This window comes from Triticum urartu, chromosome 6A (assembly GCF_056163025.1).
Source record: "Triticum urartu cultivar PI428250 chromosome 6A, HENAU_Tu73, whole genome shotgun sequence".
In the NCBI taxonomy this organism is placed as follows: Eukaryota; Viridiplantae; Streptophyta; class Magnoliopsida; order Poales; family Poaceae; genus Triticum; species Triticum urartu.
The window spans coordinates 595,669,438-595,694,825 of NC_141878.1; the positions used below are offsets into that span (position 1 = coordinate 595,669,438).

The following is a 25,388-nucleotide window of genomic DNA, read 5'->3' on the forward strand; positions in this document are numbered from 1 at the left end:
CTATGACTAAGTCGACATTCTTTCGCAGCAACGTCTTCAAGGAGGGGTACATGTCCTGACGCTGTCATCACCACATCCGACATGGATACATGAATAACCGACCAAATTGTCCGATTCAAATTTCCAATACAGTGGGTGGTGATGATGGTCGATGCTTATGCGGCTGGACACCATGAAATCTTTTTTTTGTTAGCATTACTTGAAAAGCAATATGTATTGACTTAAATGCGTGATATCTCCTTACTTAATCTCTACATGACGAAATAAGACTTTACTACTATGTGCAACCCAAATTAATCTTGTCCTTGGACAATTGCCAAAAGCTCCGCAAGCCTTTTGCGTGAAGAAAAGACACATATGTGTGCATGTATAAGATATTTATCCATCGATGATAGCGTTAATCGTTGGACCATGTCCTAATCATGCACTAGCATTAGTGGCATTGTTAACTTGATCCTAAACCCTATCTAAGCCTTAATCTAATCCCTCTGTTGGCCAATGATATGATGCCGACCCTTGCTTTGGATATCAATTAACGTCTTGGCTCTTGCACTACGTCCACTGGCATGTGGGCCCCATTGTTCTGATCTTTTTGTTGAAAGAGGAGTTTTAACTCGTGATGGGGTGAGCCAAGTTGACCCACTGTGTCCCAATAAGATTCATCAAACGGGATAAATAAATCAACATATGTGTAACACTAGAAGCAAGCTAGTAGTCAAACAACCACATGTGTGTACCTAGTCATAGATACATGTATCTTCACGGAAAGGAGAAACATCTTTAGGGAGTACTATCATAGATGGTCCCATGTTAGTTTCTAGGCAGCAATATGATTTACCGTTTTAGCCAGGCTGCCAAATTTATGGCATGTCAACACTCTTTTGTCAACTTTATTTCGTTTTTCCTGCCAACATTGATTAAAGAGGGGTAGCCAATTGCTAGCTAAAGTTTCGATGGGTTAGCTTATACTCGAATCAACAAATTGATTCACCTTGCAAGAATATAGATGGGCTTGTGTGGCATCTCCCAAGATAAAATAAAATAAAATATAGGGTCATCTAGATCTTGACAGGAGCTACTTAGCAGATATTGCAGTAAATCCGGGCTCATCTAAATTTGTGGCAGCACAGTTCACCGCCAGTTAATTGACAACAATAAAGTCCCAATCCCATCATTGAGTAGTTTATCCCGCTAGTTTTCACATGATAGCTACAAAAAAGTTGGGCCAAGAGCTGACCGATCGACGACACTGTACCGATGATGTATGATCAATCGGTCGACAATAACCTTCCATACCATGTATAGATTGATTGTTTGTTGACACATACTTAAGTAACATCAACAAAAGTGTTGTATGTACGTACTTTTGTCGTTTAATTTCCATGGGTGTAGGTTACACTACTGCATGCGCACTTGCTACCTATCATGTTTTTCGATCTAGTTAGGGAAAGTTACTAGCTAGATCGATATTCTTTTCCGGCACTATCATGTTTCTGGTCCCTCCGGTTCCACAACAAGTGAATTTTAAAAAATTGGTGTAGTTCTGACATGTCATTTCTACTGCGGTGTACGCATATCAAATTCTAAAAAATGGCAATGTTTTAAATTTTTGACTAGGGTTATCTCAATAATGGCACTTATTTATAGACTAAAGGAAGTACACTATGGCAATCTCCACTACTTATAGAAGGGCAAGTTTATTGGATCCAAATAATCTCCTCCGTCGAGAGGCCTTGATCTACCGCTCAATATCACTCTAATGATGTATGATGTGCTTAAAACATTTAGTGCCCACTGTACCATAATTATTGGCCCGTAATTATTACTACCATAATTACTACCTAGCAGCATTTGGATTAATTTCTTGAGACGAATGTACCATTAGCGGAAGTGTTCCCTCCACTTAGAGGTTTTCGGTCAGTGACAATATCTGTATGTCTGTGTAGTTGTGCAGGTTGGTGCAGGTGACAGCACTACATGCGCACTAGCTACCAGATTAAGCAAGATATCATCCTTTTTTTGTTTTCCCTTCTAGAAAAAGGTAGCTAGCCAGATATTGTAGTATATGCCCTTTCCACAAAATAGCCAAACATGGAAGCGATCCTGAAAGGGTGTGCATGCGCATTATTTTATATATATTACTAAAATGTACTTACTCCTTGGTCCCTCAAAGTCCAATTCTTTGTTTCATCGTTGACATTATCTTCGAAACGCAACTTTGGTCATCAATTTGTGTTGGTACAATATAGTAACATGTTATTTTTGTGGGATATTCACGAAGGTAGTACTTTTTTTCAAAAAGTTTCACATGTACGATTTAAATCGATAGTTCTGCAAAAGTACTCATGGTCAATTTGTTTAAAAAAGTGAAGAGGAAAAGGGTTGTGTGCTTACATGGATGGTGCGCACACCTTGGAATATGCGCACCATCTACGTGTCATGTCTGCTGCAAGATGCCCCATGAAACGGACAAGGTTATGATCTATCAGAACAAACCTGAGCATATGTGCCTCTTCCGTTTCTTTCTCCGAAAGTGTGGCGGATAGTGTCTCTTCAATATAAAAGGGAAAAAATATACCCTCCTTTTGTTTCTAAATACTGCCCTACATAACTATATATATGAATTATTCTGCAGACGGGGCAACTTGACCCGTGAAGTATATGCGATCGAGGCTTTTGTACCTCCATTCCCAACAAATCACATTGATTGATCCCAGTGCCAGCACCACCCCCAAGTAAACAACAGATCAAATTCTTAATTAAGATGCCAAGTACATAGCAAGATATTGAAGGATTGAATATGAAAAGCTTTTTTAGATCAAAAGGCCTACCTGACTGCATGGTCAAAAACATTAGGGACAAAATCTGGGGTAATCTCTCAAAACTTAATGACCACATAGAAAGATGAGTTTTGCTACACCTACGTGAGGTTACGTCATGAGGGGGTTACGTGCTGATTTGGCAATGCTTAATTGGACCTTAGTGGGGGCGCAGGGCCCACCCTGAAATTCAGGGGTGTTGTGTTTGGTTAGATGAAGAGAGGTTTTGTAAGCGTATGGAAATATTGAGCATTGTACGGGCCAGAGTTATGCATTTGCCAAACCATCTGATCAGGCCACAGATAAGTTACCAAAGCCTTAAGAAAACAATCATTATACATTATAATTATGAATATCTTAAACATGTTAGAAGCGAAGCAAAACAAAATCATGGGCATTCTAATAAGCAAGTTGAGTTCATTGAGTTTTTCACTTATGTCAATGACCACAAAAAGGGTGTAATTAAGAATGTTATTTTGATGCATTTGTCTCGTTGTTGCACCATACTTTCACAACTTAGTTTTTTTTACCATGCAGGAGGACTGCGTGTATAATTAAGTTAGAGAGAAAAAATACAACCGACCACTAGTCCACATGATCCAGCTTACAACAACATCCAAATGACCATATACTCAAGACTAAAGAAACATACCAAGCCTACAATAAAAGACCAAAACTAGAAGCAGTAGCTAGTGAAGAACAAAACAATCCATGCTCGCTTCTGCCCATAGCTTGGCATCAGCAATAACTTGATCAAAGATCTTCATGTTTTGATTGGCATCCATAGCATGGCACGCTTCTCTACCACACTTTCATAGTCACATACCACGCTTGTTATAGACTGAATTGCTAGCCATTTTTGCCACAAATGTGATGATCAATTCGATCACCACAAAAACGGTGCCATGCTACACTTATTATGACACAAAAGTGTGACAAAACGTGAAGGGCGACCAAATATGCCCTTAATAATTGAAGAACAGGTAGAGATGGCTTGGAAGCGTGGTCTGATCTCAATGGCGGTCGATCCAGAGAACACGCGCGGGAGAAGAGGAAGGTCGGGTCAGCATGCAGCATCAACGCCATCACGTGTGTCGCGCGATCAAATAGTGAGCCCTGCTGTTGGGACGTACTGCTACTAGTGCAGCCCTCTGCCACTGAAACTGTCGACGGTGATCGACGCTGGCAATGTATATCCGGTTGGTACCATGACGTGACGGGTGCGTACGTGGATCGAACGTGTACCTATGGCCGTACCCCGGCCGGGCAAGCCACACATTTTCCCGGTTGCATTTTCTGGATCATGCAGGTCAGTCGGCTGAGGAAAAAGTGTGCTTTTTAGCTAGACGTAGAGTAATTGGGTTAGTTTCTTGACACGTACCATCGGTGAAAGCGCTCCACTTTTGCCGTTTTCGATCGGTGCTCCACTCGTGCATGCTTACCGGTGTGGGCAAGTGCAGGCGACACCACTGCATGCGCACTAGCTTGGTATGTTATTTTGATGCATTTGTCTCGTTGTTGCACCATACTTTCACAACTTAGTTTTTTTTACCATGCAGGAGGACTGCGTGTATAATTAAGTTAGAGAGAAAAAATACAACCGACCACTAGTCCACATGATCCAGCTTACAACAACATCCAAATGACCATATACTCAAGACTAAAGAAACATACCAAGCCTACAATAAAAGACCAAAACTAGAAGCAGTAGCTAGTGAAGAACAAAACAATCCATGCTCGCTTCTGCCCATAGCTTGGCATCAGCAATAACTTGATCAAAGATCTTCATGTTTTGATTGGCATCCATAGCATGGCACGCTTCTCTACCACACTTTCATAGTCACATACCACGCTTGTTATAGACTGAATTGCTAGCCATTTTTGCCACAAATGTGATGATCAATTCGATCACCACAAAAACGGTGCCATGCTACACTTATTATGACACAAAAGTGTGACAAAACGTGGAGGGCGACCAAATATGCCCTTAATAATTGAAGAACAGGTAGAGATGGCTTGGAAGCGTGGTCTGATCTCAATGGCGGTCGATCCAGAGAACACGCGCGGGAGAAGAGGAAGGTCGGGTCAGCATGCAGCATCAACGCCATCACGTGTGTCGCGCGATCAAATAGTGAGCCCTGCTGTTGGGACGTACTGCTACTAGTGCAGCCCTCTGCCACTGAAACTGTCGACGGTGATCGACGCTGGCAATGTATATCCGGTTGGTACCATGACGTGACGGGTGCGTACGTGGATCGAACGTGTACCTATGGCCGTACCCCGGCCGGGCAAGCCACACATTTTCCCGGTTGCATTTTCTGGATCATGCAGGTCAGTCGGCTGAGGAAAAAGTGTGCTTTTTAGCTAGACGTAGAGTAATTGGGTTAGTTTCTTGACACGTACCATCGGTGAAAGCGCTCCACTTTTGCCGTTTTCGATCGGTGCTCCACTCGTGCATGCTTACCGGTGTGGGCAAGTGCAGGCGACACCACTGCATGCGCACTAGCTTGGTATGTTATTTTGATGCATTTGTCTCGTTGTTGCACCATACTTTCACAACTTAGTTTTTTTTACCATGCAGGAGGACTGCGTGTATAATTAAGTTAGAGAGAAAAAATACAACCGACCACTAGTCCACATGATCCAGCTTACAACAACATCCAAATGACCATATACTCAAGACTAAAGAAACATACCAAGCCTACAATAAAAGACCAAAACTAGAAGCAGTAGCTAGTGAAGAACAAAACAATCCATGCTCGCTTCTGCCCATAGCTTGGCATCAGCAATAACTTGATCAAAGATCTTCATGTTTTGATTGGCATCCATAGCATGGCACGCTTCTCTACCACACTTTCATAGTCACATACCACGCTTGTTATAGACTGAATTGCTAGCCATTTTTGCCACAAATGTGATGATCAATTCGATCACCACAAAAACGGTGCCATGCTACACTTATTATGACACAAAAGTGTGACAAAACGTGGAGGGCGACCAAATATGCCCTTAATAATTGAAGAACAGGTAGAGATGGCTTGGAAGCGTGGTCTGATCTCAATGGCGGTCGATCCAGAGAACACGCGCGGGAGAAGAGGAAGGTCGGGTCAGCATGCAGCATCAACGCCATCACGTGTGTCGCGCGATCAAATAGTGAGCCCTGCTGTTGGGACGTACTGCTACTAGTGCAGCCCTCTGCCACTGAAACTGTCGACGGTGATCGACGCTGGCAATGTATATCCGGTTGGTACCATGACGTGACGGGCGCGTACGTGGATCGAACGTGTACCTATGGCCGTACCCCGGCCGGGCAAGCCACACATTTTCCCGGTTGCATTTTCTGGATCATGCAGGTCAGTCGGCTGAGGAAAAAGTGTGCTTTTTAGCTAGACGTAGAGTAATTGGGTTAGTTTCTTGACACGTACCATCGGTGAAAGCGCTCCACTTTTGCCGTTTTCGATCGGTGCTCCACTCGTGCATGCTTACCGGTGTGGGCAAGTGCAGGCGACACCACTGCATGCGCACTAGCTTGGTATGTTATTTTGATGCATTTGTCTCGTTGTTGCACCATACTTTCACAACTTAGTTTTTTTTACCATGCAGGAGGACTGCGTGTATAATTAAGTTAGAGAGAAAAAATACAACCGACCACTAGTCCACATGATCCAGCTTACAACAACATCCAAATGACCATATACTCAAGACTAAAGAAACATACCAAGCCTACAATAAAAGACCAAAACTAGAAGCAGTAGCTAGTGAAGAACAAAACAATCCATGCTCGCTTCTGCCCATAGCTTGGCATCAGCAATAACTTGATCAAAGATCTTCATGTTTTGATTGGCATCCATAGCATGGCACGCTTCTCTACCACACTTTCATAGTCACATACCACGCTTGTTATAGACTGAATTGCTAGCCATTTTTGCCACAAATGTGATGATCAATTCGATCACCACAAAAACGGTGCCATGCTACACTTATTATGACACAAAAGTGTGACAAAACGTGGAGGGCGACCAAATATGCCCTTAATAATTGAAGAACAGGTGGAGATGGCTTGGAAGCGTGGTCTGATCTCAATGGCGGTCGATCCAGAGAACACGCGCGGGAGAAGAGGAAGGTCGGGTCAGCATGCAGCATCAACGCCATCACGTGTGTCGCGCGATCAAATAGTGAGCCCTGCTGTTGGGACGTACTGCTACTAGTGCAGCCCTCTGCCACTGAAACTGTCGACGGTGATCGACGCTGGCAATGTATATCCGGTTGGTACCATGACGTGACGGGCGCGTACGTGGATCGAACGTGTACCTATGGCCGTACCCCGGCCGGGCAAGCCACACATTTTCCCGGTTGCATTTTCTGGATCATGCAGGTCAGTCGGCTGAGGAAAAAGCGTGCTTTTTAGCTAGACGTAGAGTAATTGGGTTAGTTTCTTGACACGTACCATCGGTGAAAGCGCTCCACTTTTGCCGTTTTCGATCGGTGCTCCACTCGTGCATGCTTACCGGTGTGGGCAAGTGCAGGCGACACCACTGCATGCGCACTAGCTCGGCTACCATGGATATCACCTGGAGTACTTTCTTGTAAATAGCAATCCAAATATTATGCTTTTCCGCCACTATGACGCAGCGTAACCAGACATGGCAATGATCTTCAAAGGGCTGTGTACGTGCACTATTTTACTACTGAATACACTCCTAGGTTTCCCAAAGCTTACTTGCTTGTACCGAACAAAATCGCATGCCATCAAAGTTAATTTTTTCCCGAGAAGTTTCACATGAAACATGTAGGCAGGTTGAGTCGCAAAGATATTTACAATTGAAGCTTTAAAAATAAGTGAATAGTGACCACTTATGTAAAGTACTTACCTGGATGGCGCACACCTGGAATACGTGCACCAGCTGCGTGTTAAGTGTGCTGGTGGATGCCCCATGAAACGGACAAGGGTATGATCAATCCAGAAAAACCCAAGCATATGTGCGCTTTTTCTTCAAATGTGCAGCGAATAGCGTCTTCTCGATACAAAAAAGCGAAAAAGATATTCTCATTTCGTTTGTAAATATTGCCCTACTGGCCGACAAAACTTTAGACAGGTAGACATGTATTTTCCTTTGAAAATGGGGCAACTTGACCTGTAAAATGTATGAGATCGATGCCTCTTGCATCTCCCTTTCCTAACTAATCATATTTTATTTGATTGATTAACAGGCGATGCTGCCGCCACTCCAAGCAAGCAACAACAATTCAAAATATTAACTAAGATCCCAAGTACGTTGCAAGATAACAAAGGAATATATGAGCTATCTGTGCTCCAAGCACTTTGTTTTATGTCTACTTGTTTCCAGTTTGTTGCTCGCATGCGTCACGTATATTCCTTTCTCCTACTCAATTCCCCTAGCCTTAACATACAATTAAATAATTAATTAATCCATTTATCCTGCTCAATTCCTTTGGCCTTAAGATACAATTAAATAATTAATTAATTTGTGTCTCCTAGTCAAGTCCTCTGGCCTTTAGATACAGCTAAATAATTAATTAAACCATTAAGTTTCTAGCCATTTCATGATTGTATATATGTATGTTCCCACTAATTAGTTGTTCAACAAGAGGTGGATGGACAACCGAGGAAGTTAGTTTAACTGTTCATATAGTAACAGCATCGTAGCGGTGGGTTGCTATAGTTCGTAATTAACTAAGCAATTACTTTAGTAGTATCAGAAAATTAAAATCGTCTCATTATTTTGCTACTAAAGTAACATCCATATATGTACAATTACATGGAATGTATTTTTTTCTTAATTATCATCATGTATGGTTGTGCTAGCAAGTTGAAAAATTTACACAAATTTTGGGCATCCGAGAGGAATATTCATAAGACGGTAAGTACACAGACTTCAAATTAATATATACATGACTTTTAATGCACTGATTCAATTAAATATTAAAAGATACACCTATAACCAATGGTAATACAACTAGTGAACCAACATGTCAATCTAGATGGTTGGAATTATTTCCGTGATGGAATCTATTGGGGGTCCGAAGCATATACTAACACTAGCAAAAATATCTTCACCCAATGTCCGTTGTTGTCCATACTCTACAATATTTTATAAGTCTAAGAAGAGTCGCTAAGACGCGAGTACGATTTTAAATTTTGCATCATCATTGTTTTTCCCCTTAATGACTATGCACACCTAATTTAGTGCAGAGTAGTTAAGAAGAACACACGGATCAACACAAGTCATCAAGAGACACATGAAGAACCCGTCCAATTGTCTAAATTCCTTCAAGATGGGTAGTTATGCATGAGCGATGATGATCGATGCATAAGCGCCATAAAATGTTTGCTCCTGACCTTTTTTATTCTTCTTCTACATAACTCGTAAGCAATATGCAATCATTAATATTGCTTGCTGATGAACCATAAGCTTTCTTAATCGGGTTGGCGCGGTGTGCCATGATTTGGTACTATGTGCAATCCAATTTAATTTCCTCCTTCGACAAGGGAGAGAAGATACTTATGTGTGCATGCATGAGACCATATCCAAATCATGTGGTATTAATGGCATTGTTAACTTCATCCTAAACCCTATCTAACCTTAATTTAACTGGCCAATCCCTTTGTTGGCCAATATATGATGTTGACCTTTGTTTGGAATACCAATTATCTTGTTACCTCTTGTGCTACGTCCACTGGCATGTGGGCCCCATGGTTCTGGTCTTTTCGTTGAAAGAGGAGTTTTCACTCATGATGGGGTGTGGCAAGTTCACCCAATAGGATGCATCGAACGGGATAAACAAAGTGAGATATGCATAGTATATTAGAAACAGGCTAGTTTCCAAACAACAGGATGTGTGTACCTGGTCATAGATGCATGTATCTTCACACAAAGGAAAATTGTTTGGGGTGGAGGTGGAAGGGTACTATCATAGATTGTCTCGTATTAGTTTTTAGGCCGCGATATGATTTGCTGTTGTAGCTAGGTTACCAAATTTTTCGCAATGCCAATGCTCCTTTTCCAATTTTAGTCCATTTTTCTTACCAACATTGGTTAATCATGGGCAGCCAAAACATGAACCAAAAAATAGCTAGCCAAAGTTTTAAAGCTTTATAGTCAGAACTTTATAAGCTTGGCTCTCTCTATGTTGAAAACAACAGCCTGTAAGGTTCGAGGGAGTATAGGAAAACACCAACACCTACCCATGATTCCAAAAGGTGCAAAAGAGAAATCTTGTATGGTGTGAGCGCTTCGGAATATGTTCACCAGCTACGTGTCATGTATGCTGCAAAATGCCCACGAAAAGGACAAAGCATGACCAATCAAAGCAGATCCAAAGAGTATTATCTCTTCCATTCTTTTTCTCCGAAAGTGCAAAAGATAGTGACTTTTCTGTATAAAAACTAAAATAAAATCTTCTTCTTTTCTAAGTCCTGCCATATGTAACTTTAGATAGACATATATTTTGTGTGTGGGGCAACTTGACCGTAAAGTATATGAGATCGGTGCCTTTTGATTACTCGTATTTAATTAATCCAGGTGTTGTCACCACTCCAATATGAGCAACAGATCAAGGCGTCAATTAACTCAGCAATCGATGTGCAGAATCGATGCGATGTAATTACAGATTAATGAATGTTTAACCCTGAAAAAAGATCGGTGAACATAATTTATTTTGGTTGATTAGTTCCTTATTCCAAGTATGTACACTTGTTTCGGTTTTGTTGCATGTGTACGTCTGCATATGTATTCATTTTCTCTTGCTCAATCCTTTGGTAAAATAGATGTATTTTAAGTAACCATGAACTGCCACAAGTTGGTCTAATCTGTTAGGTAGCTAACCAGCAACTAATTGCAAATTTCTTGTTGGTAGCTAACCAGGCTCGCCGTTTGGTGTTTACCATCCAACTGTCATCTGTGCTTCCTAGCTGATGTTAATTGTATGCCATTGTGCATAGTGCGCACATCTGCAAAAGAAATTGCTTGCACAAATTTAAATCTTGGCGTGTAGCACACAAGTGGCAGGATGGCCAACTGAGAAATTAACCATTGTTTGCAATGTCGCTGTCACAATGGACCAGTAAACATATAACTACTTATTCTAATTTAATAAAATTTAGAAGTCTATCATTGCATGGATCTGTGGTTGCTAAATTCATTTTTAGAAGAAAAAACTCACTGCTATCTAGACTAATGAATTAGGCAGAAAGTTTTGTCTGTTTCCGGTTTATCGTTTAATCTACCGTTTCGCAAAAAGCATATATGTACGCACTCCTGCCAGCAAGTTATCTTCGGAGATGATGTCTGTTGATGTCTACCGTGTATGTATTCAAAGGTAACAAAACTGGTCTTTGGGATGCCGGCAGTATCATATCTTACAAGTTCATATCATCTGATTTGTTTTTCATTGCCAAAGCATACATAATTTAACCGCCTATCAACAACACAACAACCTATGAGGAGGTTTATTATTGAGACGGACGAGCAACCCATCCAAATAGTTCCATTCCAATCTCCAATGAGATAACGGTGGCGGTGGTGATAACGACGATGACAATGGCGATTAATATAATCAACAGACGGTAAATTACATGCCATGAAATATGAGCCACATCCTTTTCTTCTCCTCCATTACCCTGGGTTACCAAATATAGCAAACTTTGCTTCCTTAATCTTGCTCATTTGTTAACGATAAGGGCGTGACTAGATCTCAGTCAATTGAGATTTAATCAAGTTTCAATTGAGTGACAGAACATACAAAAATAAACTAAACAAAATTTTACACAAATCTCCATGTAAGATCTAATGGATATAGCATCGACTGAGACTATTGGCTAAGTCTCAGTCAACTGAAATTTATAGCAATCTCGTAATAATAATATGTCTTGATTAAGTCTGAGTTTGCGGCATACCATGTTTGGTTTTACCGCGACTCCTAGCCAAACATCTCTTCATTTGACGTTGCACAAAAACTCTACACGGCTCCGCGTTAAGACAAGGGGAGCACAATTGAAGATTACCGTCGAGGAACACAAAAACGAATATATATACATGCATGCATGAGATCCATATCGATCCATCAATCCTGCCGACTAATTTGTTGGATCATATGTTAAGGACGCATGTAGTGTCAATAGTTAACTTGGTCCTAAGCCTGATCTAACGGGTTAACGAAGCCACTGTTGGGCAGTGATATGATGTCGACACATGCTTGCTCATGCGTCCATTCCGACCACTTGCATGTGGGTAGTGGCGAGGGAAGGAGCTGTAGACATCTTTTTCTGTTGAAGGGGATAGTTTGACTCATGATGAGTGGATGCAAGTTGACCTGCCGAATGCCAATAGGATATACAGTGTGCCTCGAATGGGTTAAACAACAAATGCCGAGACAATGGAATAACGAAATGAAATTTACAATACTACCACTCATAAGTTTTGGTTACTACTCCCTCTGTACGAAAATACTTGTCATCAAAATGAATAAAAGGAAAAAAAATTGATGACAAGTATTTCCAGACGGAAGGAGTACAATAATTGCAAATGGAAAATTCTTCTGAGGAGGGTTACATGGTCCCATTCGTGACAGTTTAGTTGCACTGTTTGTGAAAGAAAATTATGACCATCCTTGTAGAGGACGCGGCTCGTTTGACGTACGGCCCACACACTGACGTGTGGGCCCGGACCCACCCGTTAGCGGCCCAACGGCAAGGGATCTGGCTCCCCTTGTAGAAGGCACGACTTTTCTTCGAAAAATCCAACAAGAGCACTGACTAGTTGTTTTGAAATTAGAAACATGTACTTCCCCAGTTCCAAATTTTTTGTCTTAAATTGTATAAATACGGATGTATCAATTCATGTTTAAGTATTAAATATATATGTATCTAAAAAAATTTAAGGCAAGAATTTTGGGACGGAGGTAGTTTATACAACAAAAACAATGAACATACTAGGCAGAAACTGTGCAGGTCGTACTCACTCACACCCCCGTTCAGAGTGCGATGTATCGTTGTTCTTCTTTGCTGGATGATATATCTTGACGAGCTCTAACCCGGACATGTTGTCACGTACGTGGATGATTTAATTAGCAAGAAATACTGTTCTCGTTAACAATAATAATACTGTTGTCGTTTAATTTGGAAAACACCGTCAGTCTAGATCGCACAAAAGAAAAGGAAAAAAAAAGAGTTTATTTAGTAGTATTGCCTCCGTCGTCCCTGATTTAATTGGCTGCATCGTATGTTGTTGGCCATAGATTTTACTAGCAAATTAGAAGTTACATTCACAAAACAAAAACAAAGAAATGCAAGACCGGACTCATGTTCAATAGTAGAAGTTTTGAATGGTGTAGTTCTATTGACATATAACATCTTTTTTGGTAATTAAATTTTGATGACACGGATAAAGAGGGTAATAACAAACCCGGACGACGCAAGTAGACTTACCAGTCTTCCCTCGGATCCTAGTTTAGTGGGGTGGGCGGTGTGTGGGTGGTAAAAAATAGTAGCCGCCCCCTGCTGCTGCCTGCTGGCCCGCCGGATGGATCCTGGCAGGAGGTAGCTGACAGATCGGCCAAAGCCAAAGCCAAAGGCAAAGCGCAAGTAAATCTGCCACAGTGCGCTACTAGTACGTATTATTATTGAATATAAATCAAGTCCCAGTCCCATCATGGACTAGTTAATCATGCAGGCGGGCAGGCAGCTCAGGTCAGTGTATGTAGTTAATTATTAATCCTAAAAGATCCAGCAACAGCGGCGGGCGAGGGAGGACTAGTAGTACTAGTACAAGGGCAGCAGTACTTTAGCCGCATTTCACACTCACGTCCTCATTCCCTCTCCGCTGGATCGATCAGCCCAGCGGCCCCCTCCTCCTCAGGCTCACGCGTCGGCGTCGTCTTCCTCCGCGCTCGGAATCCCCATCCCCGGCTGGTGCCCTGAATCCCCCGGCCGCAGCCCCTGTCCTGCAACGCGGCCTGCAACCGCCCGCTGATCCCCGCTACGCTACGGTACGGTACGGCAACCCCCTTCCACCTCCCCGCTCGCTTACGCCTCGATCCGCCTTCGCCTCCTCCGCACCGTGGACTCATGCGAAACGCGCAACGGAACGGGGGCTCGTCGTGCCGGCCGGGTTCCTTCATCCAATCCCCTCCCCTCCCCTCCCCTCCTGCTCCTTCATCCGCGACCACGGCAAGCAAGCCAATCGTCTGTTGATTTGGTGCGGGTATCGATTGATCCCCGTGACGGACGGATTCGGTTGGATTGGTGGCACTTGCTCTGTTTTATTTAGTTTTATTTAAAAACTACTACTGCTGTGGTGTGGGGTTTGCTCGTGGATGACCACTGGTAATACGCTTTCTCGGATAATGTTTCCTCGCGGATATGAACAAATATTGGTTGGTCCGGTGTGATAGATCGGTGGTGGGCCTCCATCACTTGGCTCCATGTCTATTTCAGCTCTTTGTTTCCGTCCATGGGGGATTTGTTTCTGGATGAGCACTAATAATACGCTTTAATGTTTTCCATTCAGACATAAATGATACCGTATGCATGATCCAATCATGGATTGCTGGATGGGTGGCTGGCCCTACGCTCCTCCATCACTTGGCCTCCCCTGTTTCTAGTCTAGCTATTTGTTTCTGGATATATTAATTGAACACTGATACACTTCGATGTTTTGGGACCTTTTTGGTACGGATATACTATGATCCAATGATAGATAGATAGATAGATAGATAGATTGGTGGGTGGTGGACCTTTGATCCTCCATTCAGTTGAAATCCCCTCTGCTTTCTTTCTACCTAGCTTTTTGTTTTCGTCTTCTGCACGGATTTATTTATCCGTGCTCTGAATTTGATTCATTCCCTCGCTACATCATCAGTCCGGCTTCTTAGCTTGATCTTCAACCATGGCAAATCGCGCGCAGCAAGGGCCGACTGCCACTCCTGTGTACATAGTGCAGCTTTTGCTCATGTTTTTTATGCTGGATTGTGCGTTGCAGCCCTATCTCTTGGTTTGACTTCCGCCCGATTATGTGGTTGACCGAATTGGGTATGTTTCAGTTAGGCATTCAGGGGACAGTGCGTGTCTTTCAGAATTCAGACATGTGTGTTGTGCTCTTGTACAGATTCTGCTGAGGGTTTTCACTTCTCAGTGCCCGCTTTACCGTTGCAGCCTCCATGTACACTCAATCTTACTGTTCGTCGTTTCACTGGACCAGATGTTAAGTATTACTCACTGATGTATTTTGTCTAACTTCTGTGCAGATTGTGGTCTGAATCTATCTTCTCCCTTTCTGTGGGCGAGTCCTGCTCTGGGGTATGCATGACACCCCCGGTGGCCCTTCGGAACGAGCTACAGGGGGTCTCCAGTTCAGCAAGGGCTGATCTGTTCCGAGGCGCCAGCTGCAACATCGAGAGTGAGGTGCTGGCAACTTTGGCGAATGGCCAGGACCCACATGCTTCAGGAACAAACACCGGCTTCAGAGTCAGACACATTAGGCTCCCCAGCGGGGATACCTACTCCGGTACATTGTTGGGAAGCACGCCGGAGGGTTCAGGGCGGTATACCTGGTCAGATGGTACTATTTATGATGGCGAGTGGAGGACGGGGATGAGGCATGGGCAAGGAAAGACGCTGTGGCCTTCCGGGGCCAGCTATGAGGGCGAGTATGCCGGTGGGTACATATATGGTGAAGGCACGTACACTGGACAGGATAACATCGTCTACAAGGGACGGTGGAAGCTGAACCGTAAGCATGGTCTCGGATGCCAGACGTATCCTAATGGAGACATGTTCCAAGGTTCTTGGATTCAGGGAGAAATACAAGGTCACGGAAAGTACACATGGGAAAATGGGAACACGTACACCGGCAATATGAAAAATGGCAAGATGTCTGGAAAGGGAACATTTACTTGGAAAAACGGTGATTCGTACGAAGGCAACTGGTTAGATGGCATGATGCACGGGTATGGTATCTATACATGGAGTGATTGTGGGTACTATGTCGGAACCTGGACCAGGGGATTGAAGGATGGGAAAGGTACATTATATCCTAGTGGTTGCAGAGTGCCTGCTGGTGATGAGCTGTATATAAAAAACCTGAGGAATAGAGGTGTGCTGCCTGACCCTAGAAGGCAGAATCATGGTTCACGCATACTTCACTCTTCGTCAGTTGACATGGGAAATATGAAGGTTGGCATAAATCGGGACTCTGCCTCGTCTAGAAGGAACTCAAGTGATTCAAGAAATGTGTCCTTGGAAAGAAGGTGGAGTCTTGAGGTAGCTATTGAGAAATTCATCGGAAATGAAAATAGTGAAACCTCTGAAAACATTGATGATTCTGAGTTGCCTATACTTGAAAGGGAATACATGCAAGGTGTTCTAATCAGCGAGGTAGTACTTGACAGGAGTTTTTCGGGCTCATCCAAGAAGGCAAAGCGCCGGCAGAAGAAGACGGTGAGAGAGACTAAAAAACCCGGAGAGGCAATAATTAAGGGTCATAGAAGCTATGATCTAATGCTAAGCTTGCAGCTTGGAATCAGGTAATGCCTCCAGTGCTGCTCCTCTCATTGAATGTATGATTTGAAGCGTTGATAAATAGCTTGCTTTTCATGTACTGCCTGGTAAATGAGTCTAGTCATCTACCTTGTAATTGCATTTATAGTGCGATTCTAGCAAAAGTTTGACAACAAATTATTATTTCTCTGCTGAAAAGTAACAGTGGAAGACTTCGCTGTGCTAGCTGGTCGTCCTTACCAGATCTCTAGTCCAGCAGCTTTTATTGCCTCTTAGGAACTGATGGAACATGTGCATTTTAAATTGATAACAGAGCATGATGTTGAAACATCTGGCATTCACATGTATATGTTCTGTAATGTTCATTTTGCTATTGTGTTTAGGTACACAGTTGGAAAGATAACACCCATTCAAAAACGTGAAGTTCGTGCTTCAGATTTTGGTCCAAGAGCAAGTTTCTGGATGAACTTCCCAAAGGAAGGATCACGACTTACTCCTTCGCATCCTGCAGAGGATTTTAAATGGAAGGACTATTGTCCCATGGTTTTCAGGTTCGTCATACTGATTGACCTTTCATGCCTGTATGTATGTCTGAGTGAGATGCTGATTCATGTAGTCTTTTGAATTTTTGTTTACTTACCTAACATAATTTTGTTATTTGGACTTCTAAATCACGTCGTGAAGTTATTTCTGCTCATTATTTTTCTAATTCGTAATCTTCTTTCTGCTGCATTCATCAACTATAATCATTTATGTAGAAACTTGAGAGAGATGTTCAAGATTGATGCTGCCGATTATATGATCTCCATATGTGGAAATTCTGCACTTAGGGAGCTATCTTCTCCTGGAAAGAGTGGAAGTGTATTCTTCCTATCACAAGATGATCGGTTCATGATTAAGACTCTCCGGAAATCTGAAGTGCAGGTACCTTTTTCTATCTGGACCTCTCATTATATAAGCTTGTTCAGTGATTTACTGATTTATATATCATGCAGTGCTAGTGTGATTTGAATGTTTGATGACTGATTCTGCAGGTTCTTTTACGAATGCTTCCAAACTATTATAATCATGTCCATACTTACGAGAACACACTCATAACTAAGTTTTTTGGCCTGCACAGGGTAAAACCTTCTAGTGGTCAAAAGGTAATAATCATCAACTAATGCACACCTCTTTTGAGGTTTTTCGTGTTCACATTCCTATTTATGGAGTAACAATCCTTGTTTATTGTTTGCAACTTTGCAGTTCCGTTTTGTTGTAATGGGAAATATGTTCTGCACAGAATTAAGAATTCACCGGAGATTTGATTTGAAAGGTTCATCCTTAGGCCGTTCTACTGACAAAATTGAAATCGATGAGAACACAACTCTGAAAGATTTGGATCTGAACTATTCCTTTTATCTGGAACCTTCTTGGCGAGAGGCTCTACTTAAGTGAGTGCGGTTACTCTGAAAATCGTCTTTTCTTACTAAGATATGGTTTTGTGGCATAACTGCATTGTATTTGGTGATGTGTTTCCCGTTGCGTTGTTGTTCAGCTAGTATATAATAAATATAGATGTTGAAATTAAGTGTACTGTTACTTGCTGAAATATGTCATCACCTTGTTAGCAAAAGATAGAGATGATAAATATAAAAAATATTATGAAGATATTTCTCTTAAATATGCAGTTAACGTCCAGTACAGTGTGTGTTGTAGTCATTTTTCAGATTTCTGTGCAGAATTTTTGCCTAAAAGTAATTTTGCACCAATTGACCAAGAAATGTGCAATGTTTCTGCTCTCATTTTGTATCATAGCATTATTGTGTTTGCTTTTCTCCCTGAGAGCACTTATGTAGTATGATCAAGTTTCACCTTATTATAGTGTTTCATGCGTTGTCGTTCTTCTTCTTTTCAGGCAGATAAAGACCGATAGCGAATTTCTGAAGTCACAACGGATAATGGATTACAGTCTACTGCTTGGTGTCCATTACAGAGCTCCTCAGCATCTACGAACACGTGCTTCATATCGTCGAACCATGACAGCAGAGAGATTGACAGTTCTTTCAGAGGAAGGTAAAACACACCTTTACCTGCCGGTTAATGGGTTCTATCAACATGTTACTACTTCTATGGGATATATGTTATTTTTTTAAGTTCCAGTGATCTTCTTTGCGGGTATAATAACATTGCAGCTATTCATAGTACTAACCCATTTGCTTTAGAGTAGATCCGCCAGTGGGTGTCATAGTGTCACTACCCGATCATAGCATGTTTTGTGCCCATTCGTCGTGTCACTGGGTTTTTCAGCAGGCCGTCACTGATGTTCTGGATGAGAGTGCTTTCATTGAGCTGTGCATGTGGTTCATGATCCATAAAAAATAACCCAACAGACCTGTGCGCGAACTTTGTACCCGTTGTCCGTGGATAGATCTCGTTGAGTCAGGTTGCTGTCAGTTGTGTCTTCCAAGGGATACATGCTGAGACGCACAAATTAATTTGATACTTGCTCCTTCATGTGATATGCCATGTTCTTTTTCTTTTTTCTGTTGTATATTTACCGCCTGCAGTTCTATGTTCAATTCTTGTTAATGATATGACCGGGAGAACATATTTTCATCGTCCACAATGATCTTTCTTGTACAGATGCCCAGGAGGATGATGCTTTTAACTACCCAGAAGGATTGGTTCTGGTTCAAAGAGCAAACGACGAGAACAGTGTGGTCGTTGGGCCTCATATAAGGGGAAGCCGATTGCGGTCGTCGGCTGCTGGATTTGGGGAAGTGGATCTCCTGCTTCCTGGCACAGCTAGGTGAGGGTCATTTCTATCACTACTCCTGTAACAGATATGGCTCTGAACCAACACACACAGAGTGGGAGCTTTTGGTGACTGGGCACCTCCCTTTTTTTTGGCAGGGTTCAGATCCAGCTGGGCGTGAACATGCCCGCGAGGGCGGAGCAGATCCCCAAGGAGGACGACAGCAAGTCGTTCTACGAGGTGTACGACGTGGTGCTCTACCTGGGCATCATCGACATCCTGCAGGAGTACAACATCACCAAGAAGATCGAGCACGCCGTCAAGTCGATGCAGTACGACTCGGTCTCCATCTCCGCGGTCGACCCCGAGTTCTACTCGGAGCGCTTCCTCAAGTTCATCCAGACCGTCTTCCCCGAGAACTCGTAGCGCCTCGGCCAACCATCACTCCGGCGAACGCTCCAACCCCAGGCATGGCATGATCTTCCACCACTGGCGGGCCTGTGTACAGAACGAGGAATGAGGGCATCCGCAGAGAGTCTTCTGGAGGGCTGGATTATTTTCAAGCATAAGCACAAACCATGTCTTTATTCTGGGAATAAAGGTGGCATGGCTGGGTTATGGAGGATGGAGAATCCACCGACGTCCCGCTGTGGAAGAGCATCTGAGCATCTGACTTTCTGCGCGAATATATGTGTCCGTCGAGATCAGGAGCAATGTGCTGGGCATCTGGAAGATGTCGGGAATAGATTCTTGGTCTACTAGGAACACACCTGTATAAAGAACCACTACCCAAAGATGAAAACTGAATTTCCAACACGATTGCTGCCACTGGAAATGCTCTACCGTTCTTGCAAGAGGATGCACAGGGTTTGGACTCCAGACTGCCTCCCTACATGCTTCCTTGCCACGACGGCAGGAAGAACTTGAGCTGTTGTGTAAGCACCCAAAACTAAATAACAGGGCAAGATATGGAAGCAGATTTGTAGCACCCGGGTGCTCCACACCCCTATATGGACATTAATTTTTTTTTAAAAAAATACCGCTCCACACCCCTATACGAACATTAAATTAAAAAAATACCGGGAAATTAAAAAAATCTGAGATTTTGGGATAGAGAACCTGGGGTCCCGATCTACTTCCACGTGAAATTTCGTTAAAAAATCCATGAAACATGTTGGTGGCAAGAAAAAACAAAAAATTCCAATGTATAGAACAAAACTGTGGATGGATTTTTGTTCGGACAATATTTTCTTCGCCATGTATACATTTCCTAGTATTTTTTCGCAAAATTTCACACGGGAGTAGGTTGAGAACCCACGTTTCATATCCCCAAATGTTAGATTTTTTCCATTTTTCTTGTTTTTTAGATTAATATTCGTATAAGGGTGTGTATTTTCCAGCAAGATATGACCTACATCGGCAATCTCTAAAACAGAGCTCCGCCCTGCCATGTCATCGTAGGAGCAATGGACTCAAAGGAAGAGACGAGACGAGAGGAACAACGTTCATGCAAAAACTCCCTATCATTCCCTCTTCCATGGCTTCATGGCAATCAAACAGAACCAAAAAATTGGATGCTTAAATGCAAAAACTGTTATCCAGAAACATCGACAATCTTCCGTTGCTGTAAATGCAGACAACACTGATAAATAGCCGGCCGCATCCAGCATTGGTGCCAAGAGACGGAAAATCAACACGCCAAACAACCAAGAGATACCATGTTTATAATCAATGTTACATCTTTCGGGTTTCCAAACACTCTGAGCAGCGACCAAATAAACAGAATAAATTACAGGTCCTAGGATGAAGCACAAAGGTCCCAGCACCGAGCGCGTGCAAAGCGACCGGGCTTTCTCCAGTTCAAGAGCTTATTGCTTTACTATACCTTTCACCAAGTCAGGATCGTATGACATGACAAACTAAGTGCGTAAAAGTAAAACTGTCTTCCGAGTCGTTTGCTCCCACGCCGTCGTCGAGGGGGCGCCATGTATAGTTCCGCTAAACCAAAATAAGAACGGCCCCAAGGGCGGGCTCTTAACTTACCTGCTGTAGATGCAGGACCCTACTTTGAAACTCAACATGAGGATCATGGCCGAGACAAAGAAGAGGTATAGGCCGCCGCGCAGCACCATCGGGACGGTGCTCACCCGTGTAGCAGCTGGCTCGTCGTCGAAAGTAATGGACTTCGTTGACATGTTGTTCTCCACGGTGAAAGAAAGGAGCAGGTTGAAGACTCCGTTCTTCTGCAGGGGCCAGCTGCCCTCGTTGCCGGTGAAACTGTGGTCGCCGAGCTGGACGATGCCCGCCGTGACACGAATCTGACTAGGCCCGCTGAGTGCAGCGATGGATTTTCCTGTGGTTGGCGGGAATTCAGAAGCCATTGCAGGTGGGGCTGGGTATGAACCCAGCATGTTTGTGAAGTATCTTTTGCCAGCATTGTCATCCATTGGCACATCTGGAGCAACAAAATACACAGAATTTTATAAATGGTGAGGTCGTCCAGTGTGTATACACCGATTGCCTAAGAAGAATCTGGAAGCACAGAACTGAATATCTTAAAACTGTACCTGGAACCATGGTGTCTGGATAAAGGTTCTCACGGGAACCAGACGAAGACGCGCCATATTGAGCCTTTGCTTCATCCTGCAGAGAAGTAGCACCATAGGTGAACACGGAAGTTCCAGTGAACACCAGCAACTAATTATTAGCCTAGACTTTTTGTTTAGGAATATAAAGTAGGAGAAACTTGTTACTGTTGTGAAGCATACCTTTTGGTCAAAGTTCGATGCTGCTGGAAGTTGAGAATTAGATCCGTCAACTGGGCCCAAAAGATCTAAACTGAAATCGTTGTCTGAGGCATTTAAGAGAGCCATGATATCATCATCCTCAAAGAGAGAAATGTCATCCACATTTACATAATCATCCTTTCCATTTTCCCATTTGTGATCGCTTGATGCCTCATAAAACGGCGCGTTGTCATCCATTTGCTGTGGAAATGGCAGACCATTGGTTGGCAAATACAAGTTCTGCTCATCTGAAGGACAAGCTTGCTGCAGTCCTGAATACAAGTTCTGCTCATCTGAAGGACAAGCTTGCTGCTGTCCTGAATACGCATTGGTACCATTTCCTGTGTCGGAGAACTCCTCGGCACTAAGAGCCCGATAGGCATGGTTTCGATTACCATAAGTTCTCATTGGATAATATGCCTGATCACCATTTGATGGGTCACTAAACATGATAGGGCCAGCCTGACGTACATATCCATCATCTTGATTTGGGCATCCAGACAAATCCGCAAGACTGAAATGATCATCAAGGGGACTCTGCTCTTCAGGTTCACCTGTATTGTCAGCACTGACATCTGACACAGGCTCCTGCAAAATCTCGTCCAGAGGAACATCACCGTCAGCATAGCTGACCATGCCAGTCCCATTAAAATCTTGAGCTTGGGGAGGAGCGATTGCTTGGAGAGGAGCAATTTCTTGTGGGATGAGCACTTCTGGGGTCTGAATGATGGAAAACAGTAACAAAGTAAATATTGGTGTGTTCAAACACAATCAATAGAAAATGGTTCACAGAGCACTGGATAGTTGGTAACAGGAACAATTTCCATACAATAGGCGGAATGGTACCTATGCACAGGAAAATGTCAATAATGAAAAAGAAAAGAATTTGTATGATATATGTAACCTAATTAGTTTTCAGTGCTCAACTTGAGTGAAGACTGGGTTCAGCAGCCAACTAAAGAGGCATACATGTAATATAGTTAATTAGCTAAACTATTATCGTTCGGTCATAAACAGATACGGTAGCATGTGAACTGGGCTCTAGTTTCCGATTCTAGCTAACTAATATCTCACAGAAGGATAACAAAGACATGATCTTACTTGCACACGCTCATTAATTCCAGAAAATATGTGCTCATCTTCCACATTTGATTCCGCACTAGCAGTATCTGTGATCGCAAGCATTTCAGTGGATGTACCACTGGTAGGTGTATTCTCAATTGCATCATCCTCATTTTCCCATTCCTCCTCCATGTATGGTGCACCATACTGTGCTCCATTCTGAGGCCCAGATCCAACCTTCTGGAAGATTCTACACACCACATGCATATCCTGCGCACCCAGAAGGGGAATAAACATCATAACATCAGAGGAATTCTGCATTTTAACCGCACACAAAATGGGAAAGCTCCCAGAAACATGTGACAATAGCATGCGCACAATAATGCGTGCTACAAAGTTATTGTTCAAGAACCAAAGAGAAGGACAAACATTGTCTCAGATCAATGTTGTCAAGTACAAGGAATATGTGCAGTGAGTTAAAGTAGATTAAAGAAAACTAATCAATATCATCATGACATAACATTAAACAAGAGAAGCAATTAACTGCGTGCAAAGCATGTTCCGAGCCATCTAACCATGTAAAAACAAATTTGTCATCTGCAAAGATCATCTCCTTCATTATGATACTACTGATGCTACGGAAGTGGAACAAGAAAACTGACGCAAAAGACCTCCTCTACACTTCCATGCAACAAGGAATGCCCTTGCTTACATAGCCACAGATAAGCTGATACACTACCCCCTTGTATCCAAAGAGATGATGATTTAGTGAGGGGTCTTCACCTAAGATTGAGATTTCAGGAAATACCACTTTGATTTGGAGTGATATTTGCTGAATTCCCCTCCCATGGTGAGGCTCCACTCCATGCAAGATAGAGCTAGATAGTGAATCATCATCAAACTAAAACCCACTCTGGCAATTATACAGGATCCATCCTCTGAAAAACACAATCTTCTGGTTAAGAATTACTACTAAGATTGTAGAGCTAGGCAGTTGACAATCAAAGCATAGCCAACTCTGGTAAGCATATCAGGTCCATCCTCATCGCTAATATTAGCACCGAGACTAGCCGCACGGCACAAACACAAGCTTCTGGTCAAGAATTACCAAGATTGTTGAGATAGACAGTTCATCCTCATCGCTACTAACACCTAGACTATCAAATTCAGTGTGGATTCACATTGCAGGCTACAGCAAACTTAACACGGCATCCCCTGCTTTCTCAGGGGATGATTATTTAGGAAACGATTGCTAAATCTGTAAACTTTAGATTGTCAACTAACCACCCACGACCCACTCTAGCAAGTAAATCAACCAGGTTCATCCTCAGACAGGGCTGCATGACAACAAACTTAGCAGCGGCAACAAGACGAGATTGGGGGGGCGACGGAGGCACCTGGGGCCCGTCGTTGTCGAGGAGGCGGTACTCGTGCATGACCCAGTTGGTGCGGTCGCCCTTGGGGGCGCGGCCGGCGTGGAAGACGAGGGTCTTCTTCATGCCGACGGCGCGGCCGCGGTGGAACACCTCGCGGTCCTTGCCGGTGGTCTTCCAGTAGCCGCGCGGGGTGGCGCGGTTGGTGCGGTTCCCGGGGCCCCCGCGGCCGCCGGCGCCGGCGCCGGCCACCTTGCGGTCGAGGCGCGCGAAGAAGTACCACTGCGCGTCGCGGCTGCGGATGCGCGAGAGCGGCGGCAGGTCCCAGGGCTCGAGCCGGTAGAGGTCGACCTCGGCGATGGCGTCGATCCGGAGGCGGCGGCCGAGGACGCGGCGGCGCAGGTAGTAGGAGACGAGCTCCTCGTCCGTCGGGTGGAAGCGGAAGCCCGGCGCCATCGGCACCTCCTCCGCCGGCGGGGGCGAGCCGGCCATGGGATCCAGTGATCGATCTAGCGGGGAATTCGGGCGTCGGGGGCTTAGGATCGATCTAGGGTTTGGTTTGGGTTGGTTGGAGGTGGAGGGGAGCGCGAGGAGGCAGGGAGGAAAGAAGAAAGGAAGAAAAGTCGGGTTCTTGGGTGGGGAGGAGGCGTGGAAGAAAAGGGGACGCGTCCTCTCCTCCCCCCCCCCCCCCCCCCCCCCCCCCCTTTTTTTCTTTTTTTTTTATGATGAAAATTTACGTCTGGTGCTTGTTGTTCTGGAAGGCTCTCGTGCGTTTTGCTAGTACGGTTTGATTTGATTGGAACGTGATACTGTCTTCGATTTGGATGAGGACTGAGTTGTTTTATCTGTGTGTCCTTTTATATGTGATACAAATATAAACACTGAGCAGATATTACCCCCTCCGTTCCACAACGTAGTGCCCCCGTGTTTTCCAAGATTTAAATTTTTGTTCCCGCCGCAGTCGGTCTTCGTTGGTTAAATTCAAAAGCACTAAGAACACATGAAGAACACATCATAAAGCACTAAGTGGCACTACAATAATCCAAATAAATCACTAACAAGCACATGTCTTGTCTCATATGAAGCGGAAGCCCG

The 25,388-nt window shown here is 43.6% G+C and overlaps 2 protein-coding genes across 4 annotated transcripts; one reads left to right on the forward strand and one right to left on the reverse strand.

Annotated features, from left to right (window-relative positions):
* Positions 1 to 13,569: 13,569 nt before the first annotated feature.
* Positions 13,570 to 19,888, forward strand: PIP5K9 (phosphatidyl inositol monophosphate 5 kinase). 3 transcript variants are annotated; one of them, XM_087529188.1, is made up of 9 exons: positions 13,570 to 13,831; positions 15,084 to 16,361; positions 16,719 to 16,886; positions 17,094 to 17,259; positions 17,370 to 17,480; positions 17,581 to 17,768; positions 18,233 to 18,390; positions 18,961 to 19,126; positions 19,231 to 19,888. In XM_087529188.1, exons 2-9 carry the CDS (start codon positions 15,142 to 15,144, stop codon positions 19,496 to 19,498), a joined length of 2,445 nt encoding a protein of 814 aa, XP_087385314.1. In that variant the 5' UTR covers positions 13,570 to 13,831; positions 15,084 to 15,141; the 3' UTR covers positions 19,499 to 19,888. The 3 variants fall into 3 exon arrangements, with proteins under 3 accessions (XP_087385314.1, XP_087385315.1, XP_087385316.1); XM_087529189.1 differs by having other exon boundaries at positions 13,599 to 13,826; XM_087529190.1 differs by lacking the exon at positions 13,570 to 13,831 and adding an exon at positions 14,874 to 14,998.
* Positions 19,889 to 20,762: 874 nt separating this feature from the next.
* Positions 20,763 to 24,939, reverse strand: LOC147966948 (NAC domain-containing protein 78-like). Its single transcript, XM_087529191.1, has 5 exons — positions 24,318 to 24,939; positions 22,960 to 23,190; positions 21,841 to 22,578; positions 21,640 to 21,715; positions 20,763 to 21,527 (listed from the first exon to the last, which is right to left on the reverse strand). Exons 1-5 carry the CDS (start codon positions 24,783 to 24,785, stop codon positions 21,112 to 21,114), a joined length of 1,929 nt encoding a protein of 642 aa, XP_087385317.1. The 5' UTR covers positions 24,786 to 24,939; the 3' UTR covers positions 20,763 to 21,111.
* Between the last annotated feature and the right edge of the window lie 449 nt (positions 24,940 to 25,388).

Coding starts and splice junctions, on each gene's coding strand:
- LOC147966948 (XM_087529191.1), bottom strand. CDS start 24,785: ATGGCCGGCTCGCCCCCGCCGGCGGAGGAGGTGCCGATGGCGCCGGGC. Junction 22,579..22,959: donor GAATTAATGAGCGTGTGCAA/GTAAGATCATGT, acceptor TCCATCATTCAG/ACCCCAGAAGTGCTCATCCC. Junction 21,716..21,840: donor CATCGAACTTTGACCAAAAG/GTATGCTTCACA, acceptor ACTTCTCTGCAG/GATGAAGCAAAGGCTCAATA.
- PIP5K9 (XM_087529188.1), top strand. CDS start 15,142: ATGACACCCCCGGTGGCCCTTCGGAACGAGCTACAGGGGGTCTCCAGT. Junction 16,362..16,718: donor AGCTTGCAGCTTGGAATCAG/GTAATGCCTCCA, acceptor TATTGTGTTTAG/GTACACAGTTGGAAAGATAA. Junction 19,127..19,230: donor CTGCTTCCTGGCACAGCTAG/GTGAGGGTCATT, acceptor TTTTTTTGGCAG/GGTTCAGATCCAGCTGGGCG.